The sequence below is a fragment of the Melanostigma gelatinosum genome (genome assembly GCF_949748355.1).
Source record: "Melanostigma gelatinosum genome assembly, chromosome: 10".
NCBI lineage: Eukaryota > Metazoa > Chordata > Actinopteri > Perciformes > Zoarcidae > Melanostigma > Melanostigma gelatinosum.
Window position 1 is genome coordinate 27,220,279 of NC_136643.1, and position 22,471 is coordinate 27,242,749.

Here is a 22,471-nt window from a genome sequence, read left to right on the forward strand (position 1 = left end):
TAGACGTTCGGGGTCCACTAAAGTATGTTCCTCTTTAGTAGACGTTCGGGGTCCGCTACAGTATGTTCCTTTCTCGTAGACGTTCGGGGTCCGCTACAGTATGTTCCTCTCTAGTGGACGTTTGGGGTCCACTACAGTATGTTTCTCTTTAGTAGACGTTCGGGGTCCACTACAGTATGTTCCTCTTTAGTAGACGTTCGGGGTCCACTACAGTATGTTCCTCTTTGGTGGACGTTCAGGGTCCACTACAGTATGTTCCTCTTTAGTGGACGTTCGGGGTCCACTACAGTATGTTCCTCTTTAGTGGGCGTTCGGGGTCCACTACAGTATGTTCCTCTTTAGTAGACGTTCGGGGTCCACTACAGTATGTTCCTCACTAGTAGACGTTTGGGGTCCACTACAGTATGTTCCTCTTTAGTAGATGTTCGGGGTCCGCTACAGTATGTTCCTCTCTGGTAGACGTTTGGGGTCCACTACAGGAGGATTTTGGGTCAGTTGTTATATATTTTTAAAGCACATTAAAGAAAGTTAACATTATTTAGAGAACTACAAACCAGACACTCGTGTGGTTGCTTTAGTTTTTGTATGATTTTGAAGATGTGATCTTGCTTTAAAGCCTTTACTCTATGCAGTCAGCTCATGACGTATCAACACACTACTGTTGGGGGGGGGGGTTGTTCTTTATCCTTTATCCTCTAGTCTGCATTCTTTTATGAAGTTTTTTAATCTGCCTCGTGAGGTCTGCTGTGACAGCCATGTTAGAGAAAGGAGAGAGGAAGAAAGGAAAGGATGTGGGGAACGTGGCCTTCGTAACCTCGGCCACGTTCAACCTCCTCAGGAACCTTTAACAGCGCTGATGAAGGCCGGAACGCTCACACATTTATGATTATTATTATTATTTAAAACATATGAAAAGATGAGCAGAAGAAGAAAAGAGACGAGAGGAAAATCTGTCAGAAGAAAGAAGACGAAAAGACACCTTCAAACGACTCCAAAGCGGTCCTATATTTAAATGTGTTCGTCATCCAGTCTTTAAGTGGGTTTAAGGAAGTATCATGTCAAGTGAATTAAAGATATCCTAGTTGACGCCTTCTCATTACAACAAAGCCCTCAAAAGCATATTCATAAAAGCATTCAGTAGCACATTTCTACAATATCGCATCTGTTTTAATTAAAGAAAAGACAGGAATTTAGTGAGAAAATGACCCAGGCTGAATTAAAAGTCACTCCATTTTCAGATTTTTTATATTTATGTTCGGAAATGGGTTTTTTGAATGGCTGATTTCATTAATGCCAAGTTGTGAGCTGATGGTTTGAAGATATATGAGACAGACCTGTAACTGCTCCTTTAAATGAATTACAATAATTGTACAGAACGTTGAGAGAATATTACACATTATTTCTCCTTACACTTATCAGATCTGTTTCTCCTTCCTTCCTTTTCCTCAACATTAATATCATGTTATTTTAATGTATTTTAAGATGCTTTCTAATATGTTTCTGTTTTGTTATTTTTGTATTTTCTACAGTTTGTACTGTTTTTAAATATGCTAATGTGTACAGATGACAATTATTTGTTTTACATGTAAATGTGTGAAGGCAGATGTGTGTGTGGCTTAGCTAACGTTTAACTAGCTCTTGTTTAGCTAGCTCTGGTTTAGCTAACTCTGGTTTAGCTAGCTCTGGTTTAGCTAACTCTGCTTTAGCTAGCTCTGCTTTAGCTAACTCTGGCTTAGCTAACTCTGGTTTAGCTAACTCAGGTTTAGCTAACTGGTTTAGCTAGCTCTGGTTAAGGTAGTTCTGGTCTAGCTATCGCTGGTTTAACTAGCTCTGGTGTAGCTAATCCTGGTTTTGCTAGTCTTGCACTGGAAGCTTCTTTTCTTTCACATTATCGGAGTATGATTTGAGAACGTTGTGTGTTCAGACATTCAGACTGAGTGCGAAACACATTTCCACCTCGCGGTCAACGTGCAACTTACCAGATATTAGCTGTAGCTAGCTGGCAAAGTATGCAATGAGTGTGATGAAACCTAAATCTAAATTGTGCATGTGAACACACTCAGGCTGGATGTTGTGGACGATCCCTTTAAAGTAACTGTAGCTCACATAGTTCCCATAGAGCTCCATGGAGAGGAACTACATTTAGAAACAACACACTTTAACCATGTTCAGCATCCTGCATGAAATATTGAATTAAAATGTTTTATTTCCGACGTCTCTTCAGCCGTTTGTTCTCTAAACTCTGAGTTACTGTATAATATTATATTTGTGTATATTGTAGATATAAACAAACAAACATATTTAACTGCTATAAGTCTTCTGGGATGTTTGCCTGTCTGTTGTTGAATGTTCTGTGTATTTCTTTAGTTATCCATTTGTATTATTGATAGTTTTTGACTTTCCAGTGGTGTAAATACTGTGTATCACTACTTTCATATGGGAACCAGCTGTACTACTACTACTAGTGTAATACATGATACACTTGTACACAAAGCATGTAACAGTCCTGTAGATCTCTGCTGGTTCATAACAACATGAAAACGTCATAATATCATAATATCATATCATCATAATATCATAATTTCAAAACATAATATAATATGACATGCTGGAGCTCATCGTTGAATAAAGAGTTTTATTATGTCTCGTCTGGTGTGAAGCTTCTATTTGACTGTAAATTAGAGTCGTTTAAGTATTCTTATATAAATATATATATATATAGATATATATATATATATTTTATATATATTATACTGTGTTGACGTACAGCTAGTAGTATCTACAAGGTGTGGACATCAGGACACACGTGATGCTGGTGTGATATTCTTTGAAACATCTCTGAATATCAGGTATTGTTGTCAGAGACAATAAGGAATCCTTCTTCAATATAATTGGAAGGTATTGATGACAGAACATTTATCACCTCCTTTAGGAGCTTTAATAAGTTACATAGCTCATGTTTGTTCACTTCAGTTTTAAAATGTCTAACTTTTAAATGGAGTTTGGTGTGAAACCCTCTACTGGCACTATTTATTAGACATCATGAAACAATAGATATATTGATATGTGATGCAGATCATTCCCATTCGTGAATATGATTTCACAATAAGTTGCTTTTGAGTTTTATGTGTAAAAATATTAACTTTACCTTGTTTTCTTGCTGCTTCCATGTTTTCTGATCCTCTCAGACCGACTGTGAAGATCCTCAGTCCTCTCCTGGAGAACCACTCTGCCTTAAATATGACAATTGTTAGCAGAGGTTTGGTATATAAATAGATGTAATGTTTTATAATCTCAATTTAGTTTTATTATTATCATGGTGTCAAAACCGTTAATCTGTTAAAACAGTTAATCAGCCGCACGTGGCATCAAATTAGTGTCAATGTCTCCTAAACCCCACAGACCTTCATGTACACAGTCTATATGAGATATATCTATATACTGTATATAAATACTCAATATGTACAGTATATATACAGCGGGTAAAATAAGTGTTGAACACATCATTGCTCTCAGTAAATATATTTCGAAAGATGATGTTGACATGAAATGTTCACCAGATGTCCGTAACAACCAAAGTAATCCATTCATATAGAAAACCAAACAAATAAGTTCAGAAATGAAGTTATGTGTAATAAAATGCAATGACAGGGAAACGGTATTCAACACGCTTACTGAAATTGATTAAATCAGAGGTTTTCAACAGGGGGTCCGCGGCAAAGAGTCTTCAATTCTTGAAGGTTCCGTGTTCCTCTTCTATGAACTCTGATCTTTAGTTCTTTCATAGATTTTGTATTGGATTCAAGTCAGCTGATTGGCTGGGCCATTCTATCAGCTTTATTTCATTTATCTTTAATATTGTCAGAAACAGAAACAACGTAATAGTCTCGTTCTGTGTGAAATTATGTTTATGTATTATTATGTAAAAAATATATATTGACCTACAAAAAAACCTTTAGTTTAGTCTTTGTCATTAAAACATTTTGTATAATTAGAGTTAACTGCACAATTAAACGTGTTTTTTAAACTGTAAATATGACTGTGATGAACTCAGTGCTGGTTTAAATATTAAGATTCCTCAAAACATTGATATAAATCTGCATTTCATGTTTTAAATTGACATATATGTATATATTATATACATACATATATATTATACATATTATATACATACATATATAATATATACATATAATATGTATGTATATATTATATAATAAAGTCATGTGAACATCCTCATTTAAATAAAATGAATCAGTGTTAATCATGACGATAACAATGTGAACGTGAAGCTTTCAGTTATTTTACTGATTTAGCAGCTTGCTAGTTAGCTAGCTAACGTTAGCTTGCTAACTCCACCATGTGTTCATGCTAACATTAGCTTGCTAACTCCACCATGTGTTCATGCTAACATTAGCTTGCTAACTCCACCGCGTGTTCATGCTAACGTTAGCTTGCTAACTCCACCACTTGTTCACGCTAGCGTTAACTCGGTTACAGTAATTGAGCAGAAAACACAATAAACAGCAGACGCGCTGAGTAGTGCTGAAATCATGCTTTATTAAATCAGAAATGCATAAAACTCAAGGAGGATATGAAATATAGTTCTACATCAACAGATCAATAAAATAAATCAATGAACAGAGAATCTTTACTGGTCTCACAGGAGATGGAGTCGCTGTGGAGAACCAAGAAAACCCAGAACACCAACACGGTGAAACGACTAAAAGCTACAAAACACTCACACTCTTTAACACGCAAACACGTTAGCTAGTTAGCTAGCTAGCTATATATTATATGTATGCTAGTTAGCTAGCTAGCTATCCTCCGAGAGATGGAGCTGCTTCTGCACCGCAGAGCCGGCGTTGGTTTTCTCTTTTCTTTCTTTTATTGCCAGAAGATGTTTTGGTTTTAGAAGAAGTCGACCCGGCCGTCCGGTGCAGAAAACATTGCTCTTTTTTAAAATAAAAAGGATCTCTAAACGCTGAGAGTGCAGGCCGTCGCACTCTGCTGGTCATCAGATCCCGGTGGTACGACGCAGTCGGTCTGAGCTCAAGGCCGCTTATGCTGCTTAAACATGAGGGTACAATGCAAACAGCACTCGGGGTCTTAAACGCTCACGGTACAACTCATAGGAAATAATATCGTTTATATCCAAAGACAATATAATGTAGTCTTTGTGTTTGTAACGTCAACAGGGAGCCTCTCTACCTGTTGAGGCGATCTTTAGACTTCAACGTATCGTTGAGGCACAGAGTTTAGTTTCTCCATTCGACAGGGTATTCGTTCCTCAGGGAACTTTCTCCTGTTTAAACATTTGTTCTTTTTTCAGTTTCGCTTCATATTATTGTCATAAATAACAATGCATACATTTCCCATAACCGTTAAATTCGGCTATATACATTATGTACATGTGTCACAGAAAAGTTGTTCAAAAATTCCTAAGTCATAGTTATCCAATATGGCACATTTTATAACAACGTTAGACTCTGAGTCTAGTTTGGCATAAATTAATGTCAAGATTGGTACAAAAATAGTTCATATTTACAAGAACAGAAATCCAGATCTTTAATCACGTAGATTATCGTTGCTAATTCGCTAAATAAAAAGGTTCTGGAAGAGGGAAACGGGGGAATAAATTAACTTTCTTTCTTTTTTCTTTACATGGACCGAATGTGAACGTTGACGGTGGCGGAGTCGGAGCCCAGTTGATTGGACAGCCGGAGGGTGTATGCTCCGCCGTCGCCCTCCTTCACCGCATGAATCACCAGGGTGGAGAGGTCGGCGGCGTTCTCCACATGGCACCGCTCGTCTCCGTCGGGTAGAGTCCGACCCAAGCGGACCCACTGGACGGACGGAGCCGGGTCTCCAGAGAAAACACCGGCCACCGTCAGGGACCTCCCAGGCTCGGCACTGACGTCCTGGGGAAGAGCTTCGATCTTTGGTGGAGCGCCTGGAGACGAGGAGAACAACGAGGTCAGAGATATATATATATATATGTTATATATTATGCTATATTTATTGCATTTTTGACAAGATAGTTGTTTTGTTTTGTACCAAAATAAAACATTGTCTTATCTGTCATTTATCTATATTACTGTGATATACGATTAATGAACATTTAATGTATAATAAGAGTTCTAAGTTTCCCATCATCACTGAACCGTCAAAAACAAGTATTTGCAACTTTGGTGGCCTTGAATCTTTTGATAAATTGAGTACTTCTGGTTGCCGTCTTTGTTTCATCTAATCTTAATGTTTATGACAGCTTCCTGTTTGTAGACTTCAACATTTTCATGTCAAAGTTTCAAACAAATCCACTCATTTCCATTAAAATCCATTTATTTCAGGCCTTCGAGTCCCAGTGTGTGCTTCATTGGCAGCGGACTGATTACTTGTTATTATAAATTATTGCTTCTTTTCAACATATTACAACATTTTATTTTTGGTAAAAAACAAAGGCTTATTTTTTTGTAACCATCAATGCAAAAGTCAGGACTCCATCTCTCATCACATTCATATTTACCTCCACCTTCACTCACACAGATGCTCACATCTTTGCATCCTCTTACTGAAGTGTTGAACTTACCAACAGATTGATGCATCTCACCTCTTTTAACCGCAGCCTCGACATGCGAACGAGCAGACGTTTCCACCATTTGGCTGCTGGAGCTCATGGAAACCATGGAAACCATGGACTCAGCCGTCATGGCGGACATGCGAGACGCAGACGTGCTCTCAAACGAATACTCGGCCTGCATGGAAGCCGCCTCCATAAGAGCCGATGAACTAGATACATGTTTCTGCATTCTGGCAGCAGCAGCGTCAGTAGAAGCTCTTTGCTCCACAATTATCATTTGTGTTGTTGCTTCTTCAACAAGAGCTGTGAGGATGCAAATGACAAGCACATTTCATCACAATGTGCATGAGTACAAACACTGTATGGAAGCTCGGGGGCTCAAGTGCATCAGCTTTTCTTGGGTTTGAATGTTAAAGTAAAGGTTTTTTTTGGTGCAAACAAAGCGCCCTTTTTCATCACAGATGTTAGTATCCAGGCCAATTAAATACCCTGAGAGAAGAGTGTTTAATTGTGTTTCGTAGAAGTGCAGCAGAAACTTACTGATGACGTTGAGGGAGGATGTTGCAGAGCACTGTCCAAACTGATTTTGAGCTTTTATCGTGTATTTTCCGCTGTCTGCAACTGTGGCTTCACAAATCTCCAGAATGTACTCAGTCTTGAAGCGGCTCAGCCTGATGTTTGATGTGACAGAAATCTGCAAAAAGAGAGAGAACGAGAGTTAAGTGTTACGTCGGCAACGCAGGTTTCTATTTGTAAGACAACAAATAACTTTCAGGAGACTCACAATCATGTTGTCTTTCAACCACTCCACTTCAGGGGAAGGCTCTCCTGCAAGTTCACACGTGAATTTGACATTTTGTCCCTCGATCACGTTCTGGGACCTGGGCTGCACCAGGATGTGGGGTGCGTCTGAGCGCTTAGCCATGCAACTTTTGGAGCCTAAAAGGGAAATAAATGTAAAGAGTTCATGTTAGGAAACAGTTTGAATGGTTTCAGCTGCAGGTTTATGAGGGATACTTGCTTCCACCAGCAGGTGTTACCAAGGTCTTACCTCGTACAGTGACTGTGCAGGTTGTCGACACCACTCTAGCACCGCTGGTAGCGGTGCACTTGTACAGCCCACTATCAGAGACCTCCATTTCATAGATCTCAAGAGAAGCTGAGCCATTCTCCTCAAAGATGTCATACTTCCCTCCCTGAGACAAAGCCTGTCAATCATGAAGATATGATTCAGTTCCTCACAAACGCAAACACAAACTTCATACATCCATAAGTAATTGATAACAGTAGGACAGTTTCAGTGTTATAGAATCAGTTACCTCTCCGTCCTTCATCCATGAGATGGCAGGTTTGGGCTCTCCGGTTACCTTCACGGAGAGCTTGATGACAGAGTCCGGAGCTGCAGTGACGTCGCTCAGCCCGACGGAGAAGGACGGCTTCTTTTCAAGAGTTGGTGACATCACTCTCTTTGGTGACTTGATTGGAGAAGTCCCCGATTCCTTCTCAGATGGAGCTGGGGATTTGGGAGGAGGGGACTTTGGTGAGACTGGAGACTTTATTCTCTGAGGTGACTTGATTGGTTCAGGGGACTTGACCCTCTGAGGAGTTTTGACAGGTTCAGGGGATTTGGCAAAAGGGGACTTTGGTGAGACTGGAGACTTTATTCTCTGAGGTGACTTGATTGGTTCAGGGGACTTGACCCTCTGAGGAGTTTTGACAGGTTCAGGGGATTTGGCAAAAGGGGACTTAGCCTCTGGGGACGTGATTCTGGGAGGGGCGACTACTTTCTCCTTGGACTCAGACTTGCGAATGGTCAGACTGAATTGGGCCTCTTGTTTGCCTCCAGCATTTTCCACCAGCAGAGTGTAGCTGCCTTCATCTGACGTCTCAACACATGAGATCTCGAAGGAGGAGCTGTACTGAGTAGAGACGATGTTGTGACGGGCAGAAGAACCGATAACTGCTCCATCATGCAGCCAGGAAATAGAAGGTGCTGGTTCGCCATCCACATCACACTCAAACCTGGCGAGGCTTCCCTCCTCTACAGTCAGGGACTGTGGTTTGGTCAGGATCTTGGCAGGAACACCAGGCTTCTCAACAACAGTGGTGGTCTTTTTCACAGTTTCAGTCACACTTTCCTTCACTGTTTTGGAGGAGGAGACGTGATAAACCTCTGTTCTGGTCATTTCTGGCAGATGGGAGGATGGAGGCTCCTCATCTTTCCGGAATGAAGAGAAGGCAGCATATTCTTCTCCTGCTACATCCAATGTGGCATAGTCGGTAGTCTCTCCTTTGGTGTTCTTGCAGACCACGCGGTAAGTGCCGGCATCTTCAGTCACACAGTTGCTGATCTTCAGAGTCAGAACTCCACTGATGTTGGTCATGTGGTACTTGCTTGTCTGATGAATCTCTTTGTCATTGTGGAACCACTTGACCTCAGGATCTGGTTTAGCCTGGACATTCAGGGTGAACTTTGTGCTGGATCCATGAGGTATGCGATGAGATCGCATCCTGATGGTAATACGTGGGCGGTGGTCAAGGCTGAAAGGAGCCTGTGTCACCACCTCAAAGGTCCTCTCCACTGATCTCCTCTCTGATCTCAGAGCCTGCTTTCGCTCCTCATACCTGGAAGCAAAGTCAACTTTAGAAATGGTCACTTCAGTCTTGGCAGCCCGTTCGGGGGTAGGAGATCTCCTTGCGAGTTCAGGCATTTGGAGCTTCTTGATTGGTTTAGGAACATATTCTGAGGTAAAAGATGACAGGTGCTCAGATTCAATGCCCTGAGAGTATGTTGCAACAGTGACAGTTGATTCCTTTTTGAAGGCTCGAGTCTTCTCCTCAAACTCAATGCGCTTGAGTTCACTCTTGTAAGCGGACATTCTCTGAGCAGTTGTGTGTGGGCGCAGCAGCTCCTGATCTTCCCTCTCTTCATACACCTTCTGCCTTGGAGGTCTGTATGTGGCTTTGTCGTGACGCTGGCGGAGCTCAACAAAACTTGGGCCAGCCTCGTATTTAGATGGAATTCGGTAAGAGTCATATTTGCGGATTTCGTCTCCTTCTTCATCATCGATGTAGACTTTTCTTGGAGATGAAGGATGCAGGGCAGACAGCTCAAAGCGAACTGGGCTGAGGCTGGGTGGAGAAGCTGAGTAACCATACTCCAGCTCTTCCTCCAGACGAAGCCTCTCCTCCTCGGTTCTCTTCATGGACAGGTACTCATTCACAGGCAGCAGTAGCTCCTCATCCGACAGGTCACCCAGGGACCTCCTCCTAATCCTGTGGTAGGCGTCCATCTCAGGGCAAGGAGTGCGATGCCTTGCAGGCCTCACAATCTCCAAGTCATCCTGAGTCATGTCTGAGATGCGCCACTTAAGCTTATAGTGGTCCTTGATCCTGATTGGCACCTCATAGAACTGCTCCCACCTGGAGAGGCGGATACGCTTCATCCTCTTCTGCTTGATTTTGTCCATTGGCTCAGGGAACTCGTACTGGTCCCGCAGCTTCTTGTACCATTTCATGTCAGAGAACGGCTGGAAGTGTTTTATTTCCATGTCCTCCTCAAGAACAGCTGGGTTAAAGACTCGAGGAGGGGGGACGTCATAAGGCATACGCAGCCTCTTCTCATCTGCCCGTTTCTTCCTCTCCTCTTTTTCTTTCTGCATCTCAGCCTCGGTCTTCTCACCCTTCTTTGTCGTCACAGCAGGTGTGAACATGGTGGCTGCCTCCCTGACAGCTTGTACTGCGATGGGTGGTAAAGGTATAAAGACGGTGTCAGACAAAATCTGAGACAGCCTAACCTTTTTGTCCAATTCTGCCTTTCCAGCCATCAATTTTTTCTCCTTTTCACTGGGCTCATATTCCTTCTTTACATGAGTGACGCATTCTACTTTGAGTGTCGCCTGGCAACTGGCAGATCCAGCAGAGTTGGTAGCAGTAACTCTGTACACACCAGAGTCCTCAGGGAGAGTGTCTTTCACGTGAAGGATGAAGTAATCCAGACCTTCATGCACAACCTCAATAGATGGTCCAAAGGCTAAAGGCATACCATCCTTCTCCCACTTCAGTTGGGGATGGCCCGATACTCTAATCTCAAAGCGTACATTCTGGCCCTCCCTGCACTCGACATTTGCGAGCAGACGTTTGAACATGGGCCTCAGGGTGAGGTCTGCCGGTTTAGGTCGAGGAACAACAGTAAGACGGGCCTTGCAGCTGTCGTCTCCATACCTGTTACGGGCCACAACGCTGTACTCAGCATCATCCTCATCATCAAGTTTGTGGATAATCATCTGGTACAGACCCTTGTCGCTGATGAAGGTGTATTTCTTGTCATCTTCTCCAGGGATGAGCTTCTGTCCGGATTTGTGCCAGATGACACGAGGCTCAGGGTGAACAGTGATGGTCACACTAAAGCGCACATCCTCACCAATGTACGCTGTACAGTTTACCAGAGGAAGGGTGAACTCCGGTGGCTTCTGAAGCATTCTGGCAGTGTCGACTCTGCGCTTTGTTTTCTTGACCACACGGGTGGTGAAGAAGTCACGGTAAGATCTAACCCCGTTGATGAACAGCTCTGCGTAGGCACTGTCCTCACCATACTCATTCACAACCTTGCATCTGTAAGTGCCATCATCTGCTCTTGTGACCTTGTTGATGGTGATTACAGCCAGGCCATCCTCAAACTCAATTTCATATTTGTCACCAGCTTCAAGTTGCCTGACGCCACAGTACCATGTCACTTCAGTAGTGCTATCATAGTTATCAATGTTGCAGATGAATTTCACATTGTCGCCCTCATTCACCACTGCATGGCTGATCTGGCCTCCAACAGGACCGTGTTCAAACGGAGCGATCTTCACCTTGGCGATGAAGACACCACGCTGGGATCTGATGGAGCCCCCGCTGGCCACACGAGCTGCAGAGACAACAGTTTTCCACTCTTTCTTTACCATTGTCTGGTAGTATCTCTTGTGCCTTCCTGTTGGGATGGCTCTGGTGCCGATCTCCTCTGTGGACTTGGTCAGCCATGGATGTGCCAGAGCCTCAGCAGCAGTCATACGATGCTTACGTTCCTTAGTCATTAAGCGATCGGTGAAGTCTAATGCCTCGACACTGACCTGCTTGAAGGACTCGTCATCGTAGCTGTAAGCTGCATTTGAGATGTTGTCAATCATCTGTTGGTTGGTCTCAGCTGTGAATGGATTCAGTCCACTGAGGAGCACATAGGCAAGGACACCAACCGACCACATGTCAGTGACGGTGCTAACCATGTCACACTGGTGGATCTCAGGGGCAGCATACTCTGCAGCGGTATACTGGATCTTGATTTGGTCTCCAGGAGTCAGGTGTCTGGACTGGCCCAACTCAATAATCTTCACATTAGAGCTGGTTCTAGTTGTGTACACAATGTTCTCTGGTCTGATATCAAAGTGTCCATAGCTCTCAGCGTGCAGGAACTCAAGAGCTGAGCAGATCTGCCTGATGTAGTTGACAATCTCATGCTCATTAAGCTCAAACTCAGCTGTGTTGAGGCGTTCAAAAATGTCAACGCCAGAGATGAAGTCATAGATCATCACCAGCTCCTCAGCGCTTTCGTAAGACTCGTGGAGGAGAAGGTAGTTGGTATGTTTGGCCAGATTCAATGTTGCAATTTCCTTCTTGACAATTGCTTGATCAGCGCCTCTCACCTTGAAGAATTTAGCCATGTAGGTTGTCTCAGAGCTGATGTTGACACAGCGGTGGACAATGCCAAACTGACCTCTGCCCAATTCCTCTGCAATGGCATATTTCTTGTGCATGTTCTTGGCATCAGAGTGAGCCTTGCCCTTGGGGACACGTCCAGTGTCGTTAACCTCTCTGTCATAGAGCAGAACTCTTGATTTGTCCTCCTTGGTCATGACAGGTCCGCTGGTCTCAGATGGAGCACTCTGTCCAAATTTGTTCTCAGCAATGATTCTGAACTGATAGCTGGTTCCTCCAAAAAGATTGGTAACGGTGTAGTGGGTGTCACGGGACTGGGCAATGCGCTCCCACCTCTCAGCAGTGGTGGGGCACTTCTCAATGATGTAGCTAATTACCCTGCTGCCTCCATCGTTCGCTGGGGCTATCCAGTTCAGTGTGACCGAGTCTCTGGAGACGTCACTGGCTTTGACACCACGTGGAGGATCAGGCACGTCAGCTACATCCAGCTCAACTGTCTGCTGGTCAATGCCAAATCTGTTCTTGGCACAGACAATGTAGAAACCAGCATCCTTCTTCTCGACTCCGTTGGTGAACACCAAAGAAGTAAATGATCTGGTGACAATGACCTGGTAGTGGCCATTGCTGTCAATAAGATCTTGTCCCTTCTGCCATGTGATGACAGGATCTGGTTTGCCGCTGAAAGGAATCTTGATATTGACGACCTCTCCACGTAGGGCAGGGATGGCTTCCTTGTCCTTCAGGTTCTTTGGCAGGTTAATCTTGGCAGGGACTGGAAATGAGAGAAATTATTTAAGTGAGATGTCATATTTTAGTAAAAATTCAAAATTTGTTTAATATGTTTGAATTGGTCAGTGTTAAAGTCAGCGTGTAAAAACAATGATCTAGTTGGAGAAATTTGGTATCTGTGAGCTTACCTTCCACATCCAAAGAGACTGTAGCACAGATGGAGCCTCCTTGATTGGTGGCCCTGATCTGGTACACAGTGGAGTCTTCCTCAACTGCCTCGGTGATGACCAGCTGGTGGTAACCTCCCTTGAACTCCTGTATCTTGATCTTTTTGCCATCAGAGTGGATCTCCTTTCCTCGTCTGAACCATTTAATCACAGGCTTTGGCTGCCCTGTGATCTTGCAGACAAGGGTAGCATTGCTATTGTACTTGACGCTCATGTTCCTCAGCTCTTCCTTGAAAGCAGGAGCATGAACCTCAACTGCTGTGGCTGGAACGATGGGAGCGGTCTCCTCGCTGTAGTCACTCTCTCCCCCCAGGTTCTCGCACTTCACACGGAAGATGCACTCGACGCCCTCGGTCAGACGCTTGACGGAGAACACCGTCTGTTTGATCTCGTCTGTGGTCACCGGACTCCAATCGCTCCATTCCTTCTTGTCCTTCTTGTGCTTCTTCTCAAGGCAATAGCTCTTGATCTTGGAGCCGCCATCGCTGAGTGGAGGCTTCCAGGAAACCACGCAGGAGTCCTTGGTGATTCCAGAAACAACTGGTGACACAGGTGGTGATGGTTTCTCTGTGGACCGGAATATATAAATCACAAACCATTGTCAGAACTTCTTCAGTATACTGTACATAGGTATCTCTTAACATGTAGATTGATGCAGTGTATTAAAGTTCTCTTGCATTTGAAGTCATGAAGTATTGTGAAACATTTATTGGATATTGGATTAAAACTTACCCAGCTGGCTCTTGATAAGGATGGGGGATGTGAGTTCCAGTGGCTCACTGTTACCATAGCGATTCTGGGCGTACACGCGGATGAAGTATCCGGCGCTGTCAATGAGGTTGGGCACACGGCAGGATATGCCATTAATGGATGACGACACCAGTTCCCACTCGGTGCTCTCCTTGTCCTCACGTTTCTCCACAATGTAGTTGGTAATCATGCAGCCTCCGTCGCCCTGGGGAGTCTTCCAGCTGATTATGACGGAGTTCTTCAGGAGAGCTTCCAGCACAATGGGACCCTGAGGCATCTCAGGTTTGTCTAGAAACAGTATTGATATCAATTATAAATCTAATACTATCACTTTTATGAATCCAGTGCCCTCACTTCAATAAATACACATTAACATACCGTAAATCTCGACATTGAATGCGGTGTCGGCCCTGCCAAAGTGGTTGTGCAGTCTGATCCTGTATTTGCCTCCATGAATTCTGCGCTGCACATTCTTGATCACCAGGTGCGTGTAGTGCTCAGTGGTTTCAATGCTGATGTCCTCTGAGTTCTCCAGGGTCTTTGCCCCATGCAGCCACATGATTTTTGGCTCAGGACGGCCGATGTAGACGGCATGAATACGCAGAGTGGATCCCAGGCCGGCGTAATAGGTTTCCTTCAGCGGGTAATCAGGGTGGAAGGATGCAGCAGCCTCCAACACCAGAACGCCTGTGGTCTCGGCTTCTCCGGCGTCGTTGATGGCCTTGCAGGTGTACTCTCCCTCGTCCTCCGTCTGATCCGTCATAATAGACAGCGAATGGTTGCGGCCATCAGAGCTCATCTCATACTTGCGAGACTCAATAATCTCCTTGCCGGCATGGTACCACTTGATGTCAGGGACAGGTCTGCCAATAATCTGGCACTTCATGATACCAGGCTGGCCAAGCTTGGCAGTCACTTCATCCATTTCCTTTCTCAGGCCTGGTTTAGTTTCAACTATACATACAAAATGAGGATGAATATTTTGGAAAAGTTTGTTACATTTAGTAATGTCTCATAGTAAAGGTCTCTTTAGAAGAGCAATTTGGGTAAATGCTTACAAATAATGTTCACACAATATACTACAGTGTACTCACCACTCAGTTTGGTCTTGATGCATGTGGCAGTTCTACGAGGTCGACTCATTCCTGTCTCATTCTCAGCAAACACTCTGAACTCATACTCTGTTGCCTCAGCCAGTCCAGGCATGGTGAACTCCTTTTCCTTCAGTCTCTGCTTGTTGGACTTATTCCAGGTGCTCTCAATGGACTTCCTGTACTCCACCCAGTAGCCCAAGACCTCCTTTCCACCATCGCACTCTGGAGCTTGCCACCGGATGGTGATGAAGTTCTTTGTTACGTTCACTGTGTCGATCTCGCCTGGTTGACTTGGTTTGTCTGGAAGGAAAGAAACAACAAATTGCTGACACCAACAACAACCACTTTGCCTTTTTATTCTGATGTTGTTTGACAAACTTTACTGTGAAAGAGTATATGTTCCAGTCAACTATTGGAAGTTGTCTTGATTAACTGATTGATTGACACAAATTCCAGCAACTATAGTAATGCTGTTAATTATCAGTAAGTGGAGACTCACCGAAAGGATCCTTGCATGTGACTGGGTCAGACACAGGACCAGCCTCACTCTCGCCGATGTTGTTGACGGCAACAATGCGGAACTGGTAATCTGCGTCAGGAGTGAGTCCAGGCAGAGTAAACATGGTAGAGGTGATCTTGGTCTGGTGTCGGGACCACGTTTCAGCGGACACTACCTTGTACTCAACAAAGTAGCCAGTGATGGTAGAACCACCATCGTCCTTTGGTCTGGACCAGGCCAATGCCACGGAGCTCTTGGTGACGTCCATGATCTCTGGTGTGGTGCTTGAAGGCTCAGGGCGACCTGGTTTGAAAAATGCAGTGTTTTTTTCAATCATTACTAAATGGTCTCATACTGCTCACTTAAGACTGAAAAGAGGAATACTTACAGAGAGGAGTCTTGGGTACCAGTGGCTGCTCTGACTTCAGAGAGGCGCTGACACCGAAGGAGTTTTCAGCTGTGACCTTGAAGTGGTACTCTGTTCCCTCCTTCAGGCCCTTGACAGCCAGATGAGTGTCAGTCACTCTAGAGTCCACTGTGTACCAGGCATTTCTGGCTACCTCTCGTCTTTCTACGATGTAACCCAGGATCTCTGAGCCACCGTCATCCGTGGCCGTCTTCCAGGACACCTTGACAGAGTTGGCCTGAATCTCCTCAAAGACCATTGGTCCCTCCGGAGCACTTGGGCGGCCGATGACCTTCACCTTGATTTGGACCTTCTTCCTGCCAACCCTATTCTCCAGCAGGAGGTTGTACACTCCAGAATCACTCCTCTCGGCTCCCTTGATCACAAGCTCACTGGCATCCTCCGTGGAGGCAATCATGGCCTTGGTGGAGACTGCACCACTATCCTTGGACCACTTGCAGGTTGGGTGAGGTTTACCCTTAATGGGCAAAGAGAGTCTAACCACACCTCCATGGCGTACGACGTACACGTCTTTGTATTTCAGCTCAAGTTCATAGTCAGGAGATTCTGGAGGACAATGACGGTTATAAAAATGTGTTTAATTCTACATTAGTTTTAAACAACTACAAGTGACAGCAGGTAGTTAATGTAACCTGTGTACTCACCAAGCATCTCGGTCACAGCCACAGTTCCAGGGACTTCAGCAGGTTCTCCGAAGCCACCAGCATTGCAGGCCATCACACGGAATTTGAACTCCTCTCCTTGTGGCATTTTGGTCAGTGTGTACTCGCAGATTAAAGATGGTGTGGTGTTGCACTTGATCCAAGGCATGGTGCCCACCTTCTGCATCTCAATCAGGTAACCGTCCACCCTCGCATCTCCCTCATCATCGGGAGGACTCCAAGCCAGCGACACGGACGATTTGGTGGTATCGGTGATCCTTGGGTTCTGAGGACTGCCAGGTGGATCTGAGCGGGGAAGAGAAGCATGTCAGTATGTTTAGCTGATGCTACAAAATATACTCTGAGTCTGTGCTTTCTCTTTTAAGACTTCTGGTACCACGCCACTGTAGTTATGAATTCAGTTTTATCTAAAAATCTAAATATCACAAGACTTTCTTTGAAACTGTTGTCTTACCAATGGGATCTGTTGCCACTGCTGGTTTGGATACCAGACTTGGTTTGCTAAATCCTCTGGCATTGAGGGCAGTGATTCTGTGTTCATACTCCAGGCCCTCAATAAGCTCTGTTGACCTGTATCTGGTCATGGTGATGGGATTCTTGTTGGCTCGCCCCCATCTGTCAGACCTGACTTCTTTGCGCTCGATGACGTATCCAGAAACATCAAGGCCGCCGTCTTCTTCTGGCGGGTTCCAGGCCACAGTCATGCCATCACGAGAAACATCAAAGATGGTTGGACGGCCAGGAGGTCCAGGCACATCTGTGGAGGAGGAGAAACATGTTACCATACCTCTGTTAACATAGCTCAGTCTGTATAATCATTAACTATTTCTGTAACCTTAAACAAAGCAAGTCTTACTCTTCAAGCTCCTGCAGGTGATGATCTCAGATTGAAGGAATTCTCCAGTGCCGTAGCGATTAATGGCAGCTGCACGGAAGACATACTCATCTCTCTCAATTAGGTTCTCAAACTTGAAAGTTGGTCGGCTAACAGAATCGCAGACGGGCACCCAGCCGGGTCTGTGAGCATCACGTTGCTCCACTGCGTAGCCACTGATGGGAGCTCCGCCATCTCTGGCTGGAGGATCCCAGCTGCAGCTGACGGTGGTAGCATCAATCTCATCAATCCTGAAGGGTCCCTTTGGTTCATCAGGTTTAGCTGGTAAAAGGGGATTTACAGGATTAATTGTTACAGTCAACGTGATGGCCTGACACAATGACTTTATTGTAACATGCTCTTGATGAGCATCAGTAATACTTATTGAAACTAAATAACAGAGGGATGGTTCCTTACAGAGGATGATGACCTTGATGACCTCGATGATAACACCGACGGCATTCTTCACCTCTAGGGAGTAGTCACCAGTGTCATCGATAGTGGTCTGAGACATAGTCAGTTTGGAGAACTTGCCAGTGCTCTTGATCGTGACACGATCTGTGACTTTCATCTTGTTATCTCTGAAGTACCAGGAGCAGATGGGAGGAGGCCTGCCAATGAGGGGCAGGTCCAACTCCAGAGTCTTGCCGGCCAGAACATTGACAACTTTCTGAGGAATACTGGAGAAGTCCACCACAGGCATTACTGGAAAAGGAAAAAGAGAGATGGAAAAACTGTAGTTTACATCCCACATTGGTTGGTAAATAGATTGCGAACTGAGCTGTGATGTTTTGCCGAATGTTGCTGCTGGACAGAACATCTTCAACATGTACAGATTTCTGGAGCCCAAAGTAGCAACCTCACGGTTTCCTTGATAAGCATGTATTTCTAACTTTTCCTATTTTAAACCCTTTTGGTTAAAGAGCTAAATGATAGCAGGGTGCAGTGTTTTTAGTCAATGTTTCTGCTTTAAACATTTGTAAAAACATGTTTTTGACTGCTGTTACCTCTCTGTTCCTGTACAGTGATGGCAGTAACAAGCTCTTTGGGCTCGCTGGCTCCTCTGCTGTTGATCGCTCTGATCCTAAAGAAGTACTGCTCGCTCTCGTTCAGCTTCTCGATGGTGTGCTCAAAGTCAGTGGTCTTCAGCGTGGCCACCTTCATCCACTTGTCAGTGCCAAACTTGCAGGCTTCGATGACGTAGCCCGTCAGTCTGCTGCCACCATCGTGCTCGGGCTTCTCCCAGCCCAGGGTGACGGTGCTCTTGGTGACGTCGATCATCTCCAGCTTGTGTGGCTGCAGAGGCACCTCGCAAACCAGGATGACGTCGGGAGTCTCACAGGGCTCACCGATGCCATAGATGTTCTCAGGGAGGACCCGGAAGTAGTACAGCATGCCCTCCATGAGGCCGTCGATCTTGTAAGAGGTCTTACTGCACTTGGAGGTGACAGTCTTGTAGGCTCTCATGGAGGCCTCACGCCTCTCAATGATGTAGTTGTTGACAGGAGCACTGCCATCGACAGTTGGGGCTTCCCAAGAAATGGTTGCAGACTCCTTGGTCAGCTCCTTGATCTTAATTGCTCCAGTTGGTCCAGGAGTATCTAACAATAAAACAATACTTTGTCAATATATCACATTTCTATGAGCTACTGTATCAGTCACATTTAAAAAAAACTATGCCCTATGTAACATGACAATTCTGTTCGGTGACATCTTCATTAACTTACCATAGACCTTGACCAGAATGTTGACTTCCTGTTTCCCGGCAGAATTCTCGGCTACCAGCGTGTACTTGCCAGCGTCGTAGCGGTGGACCCTATCGATGATGAGCGTGGTAGATGTGGTGGTGACATCAATGAAGCCTCTGTTGTGGAGTTCAACACCAGGTTTGCTCCAAGTGATGGCGGGAGCGGGACGACCAGTAACGTTTATGAACAGGCGGAGGGATCCACCAGCGCGCAGACAGATGGTCTTCTTCAGGTCATCGTGGAGCTCAAAGTCAGGAGTTTCTGTGTGAAAAGGGAATAATTAATATATGGCAATATAAATGTTAACACACCATGAAAGACAATAATATTTACTTTATTGGAAGAAGAAAAGTCAAGACTAAAACCAAATTTAAACCTGGTGTGCATGTGGATTTTGTATGTGTATGTGATTTTTGATTAAAATAGGTAGCTAGTATAAAGGGACATATATTTCATATCTCATCATAGAGAAAGATCTCTATAAAGGTATCAGATATTTGCTTTTCCAGATTCCTTACCAATTCTCTCTACTGGCTCAGTCTCAGCACACTGCTCACTGAAGTCTCCTGTGCCGTTGATGTTGATACCGGCCACTCTGAAGCAGTACTTCTTGCCTGCTGAAAGTCCGGTCACCACGTACTCTGCAGCACGTAAAGTCTTCTCATGGGCCTTCTTCCATTCCTCTGCTCCGGCTTCCTGCATCTCCAGGATGTAGCCCATCACATCAGATCCTCCGTCATCCACGGGCCGGGACCAGGCCAGGCTGATGCTGTCGGCGTGAGTGTCGGTGATACGAGGGATGGAAGGAGGAGCAGGGGTGCCTGAGAGGACAGCATACAGGAATGAGGATCAATAGATCTGTGACATCTAAAAGGATCTACTGATGTGTTTATAGACATTGTTACCCATTAGTCATGTTCCAAAAGACAAACTGGACTTACATGTTGGCACTCTGCAGACGACGTACAGAGAAACCTCGCTGGGTTCGCTCTCTCCGGCCTTATTGATGGCCGTCACTCTGAACTGGTAGATGTTGCCTTCAGTCAAACCGGACACCTTCAGCATGGTGTCCAGGAAAGCTCCGTCTCTGTTCACCTTCACCCAGCGGGCACTCTTTCTCTCGCGCCTCTCCACCAGGTAGTGGATCAGCGGGCTGCCGCCATCGCTCTCTGGCTTCAGCCACTCGATGGTGGCAAAGTCCTCTCCTGACACCAGGATCTCTGCAGTGCCAGGAGGAGTTGGCACAGCTGGAGGGCAGGAAAGGTGTTTGAAGTGTTAGAAGTTATGAGAATTTCATTTGTTGTTTTATCTTTAAGTCGAATAGTTTGCGAGTAGGTTTTCTCTCAGGGTTTTGTCTTGCTTTCATCTTAGTGGGATGGTTGTTTAAAGATAAAAGAGCAGTTTATTTGGAATATTATCAACAATAATCACTTACTGAAAGTGTTTCTGGCTACCATGGCCTCGGACTGCAGGTGGACGCCAGCTCCGTATTTGTTGACTCCCCGGACTCTGAACAGGTACTCTGTGTTCTTGAACAGTCCTGTGATGTTGCAAGTGAGCTCTTTGCACTCGGCATGCATGATGACCCAGTTGAGTCGGTTGGTGTCTCGCCTCTCCACGATAAAGTGGGAGATCTCGTCACCGCCATCCTCGAGAGGAGGCTTCCAGCTCAGTGTGCACGACTCCTGTGTGATCTTGCTGACCTCAATGCAGCCTTCACATACTCCAGGGGTGTCTGGAAAAAACAAAAAGGTGTGCTCATTGTAATACTCTTAAGATAACTATGACAAACTAATAAGTGTAATCTGCAATGCTGAAAAACAAAGCTCTCTCTCTTACCAAGCACTTTGACGTTAACCTCAGCAGTCTTGGTTCCGCTTACGTTCCTGACCGTGAGGATGTACTTTCCAGTGTCATCTCTGTCACAGAACTTAATGATGGCCATGGCCTTGGTGGAGGTGTACTGCAGGTGGTACTTTTCACACAGCTCCAGATCCCTGCTGCCCTTTGACCAGGAAGCCTTGGGGTCCGGCCTGCCTCCCACAGCAGCGTCCAGAACCAGGTCTGAACCAGCTCTGACCCTGACGGTTTCAGTCAGGAGTTTGCTGTCCAGCTGGGCCTTTGGAGGCTCTGCTGGGTGGAAAAGGAACATGATCATGAAGCAATTTTTGAAAAGCTAGAACTCCCTTTCTGGGACTGTAATAAATGCACAATGAATTCATTCTACATCTTTAAGCCTTCAGGTGTTGCTCACGCTAACTTAGCAGGGCACATTAGACTGTTTCATCTTCATGTTATTGTTTTATTAAATACTCTTCATTGTGATGTATTGACGGTATTGTATCACAATCCCAGATGCAGATCTTACCGAAGTCGGTCTTGCACTGCACAGAGCCAGTGGACTGCGAGGGGATGCTGAAGACCTGGTTGGAATTCTTGGCGATGACTCTGAACTCATAGGGCTCTCCTTCTCCCAGGGCGGTAACGGTGTAGAAAGTGTCCACCACATTGGTGTAGTTACACTTGAGCCAGCGGCCTTCACCCGTCAAAGTGTACGGCTTACGCTCAATGATGTAGCCCACAATCGGACTACCACCATTGTTGAGTGGAGCCGACCATTTGAGGGACACAGTACTTCTTGTAACATTTGTGACTTCTGGCTTACTTGGTGAATCTAAAAAAACAGATCAGACATGTTGGATTTATGGAGTATTACCTAAAAAGTCACTGGATAGCTAGATCCTAAACTGTCAAAACTTACCAACTGGGTTTTGAGCAACTGCTCCCTTGGAGGCCTCGCTGGCTTTGCTTAGTCCAGCACTGTTCATGGCATAAACCCTGAACTGGTACTCTAGGCCTTCAACTAGGCCTTCCATCTTGCAGTAGCAGTCAAAGCAAGGGATCTTGTTCTCCCTCACCCACAGGATATTGTTCCTCTCCTTCTTCTCGATCCAGTAGCCTGTCACCTTGCTTCCGCCATCATGGTAGGGCTCCTCCCATTTTATGGTCATTGTGTTAGCAGTGACATTGAAGACTGAAGGCCTTGTTGGAGGGCCAGGAGGCGCTGTGATAAAAAATGAGATTTTGTCATTATGTCACAGTCATCTTAAGGCCAGCCTGATTCAGCAGGAATACTTTTCACAGATATTAACAGTCTAAGAAATGCTTAAAAAGTAAATCTGTT

The 22,471-nt window shown here is 44.9% G+C and overlaps 1 protein-coding gene across 1 annotated transcript in view; it reads right to left on the bottom strand.

The window, feature by feature from the left end:
* Window positions 1-4,540: 4,540 nt before the first annotated feature.
* The window catches only part of ttn.1 (titin, tandem duplicate 1), a 176,111-nt gene continuing 158,180 nt past the window's right edge, over window positions 4,541-22,471 (bottom strand). The window contains 24 exon segments of the mRNA XM_079277074.1: window positions 4,541-5,953; window positions 6,590-6,883; window positions 7,121-7,274; window positions 7,365-7,519; window positions 7,632-7,788; window positions 7,900-13,049; window positions 13,195-13,800; window positions 13,966-14,271; window positions 14,362-14,937; window positions 15,078-15,377; window positions 15,577-15,879; window positions 15,965-16,549; window positions 16,648-16,950; window positions 17,120-17,422; window positions 17,522-17,821; window positions 17,957-18,244; window positions 18,547-19,140; window positions 19,267-19,548; window positions 19,806-20,108; window positions 20,229-20,534; window positions 20,723-21,022; window positions 21,127-21,417; window positions 21,656-21,961; window positions 22,049-22,351. Of these exon segments, the coding sequence (XP_079133200.1) occupies window positions 5,661-5,953; window positions 6,590-6,883; window positions 7,121-7,274; window positions 7,365-7,519; window positions 7,632-7,788; window positions 7,900-13,049; window positions 13,195-13,800; window positions 13,966-14,271; window positions 14,362-14,937; window positions 15,078-15,377; window positions 15,577-15,879; window positions 15,965-16,549; window positions 16,648-16,950; window positions 17,120-17,422; window positions 17,522-17,821; window positions 17,957-18,244; window positions 18,547-19,140; window positions 19,267-19,548; window positions 19,806-20,108; window positions 20,229-20,534; window positions 20,723-21,022; window positions 21,127-21,417; window positions 21,656-21,961; window positions 22,049-22,351 (12,758 nt within the window). The 3' untranslated portion in view covers window positions 4,541-5,660.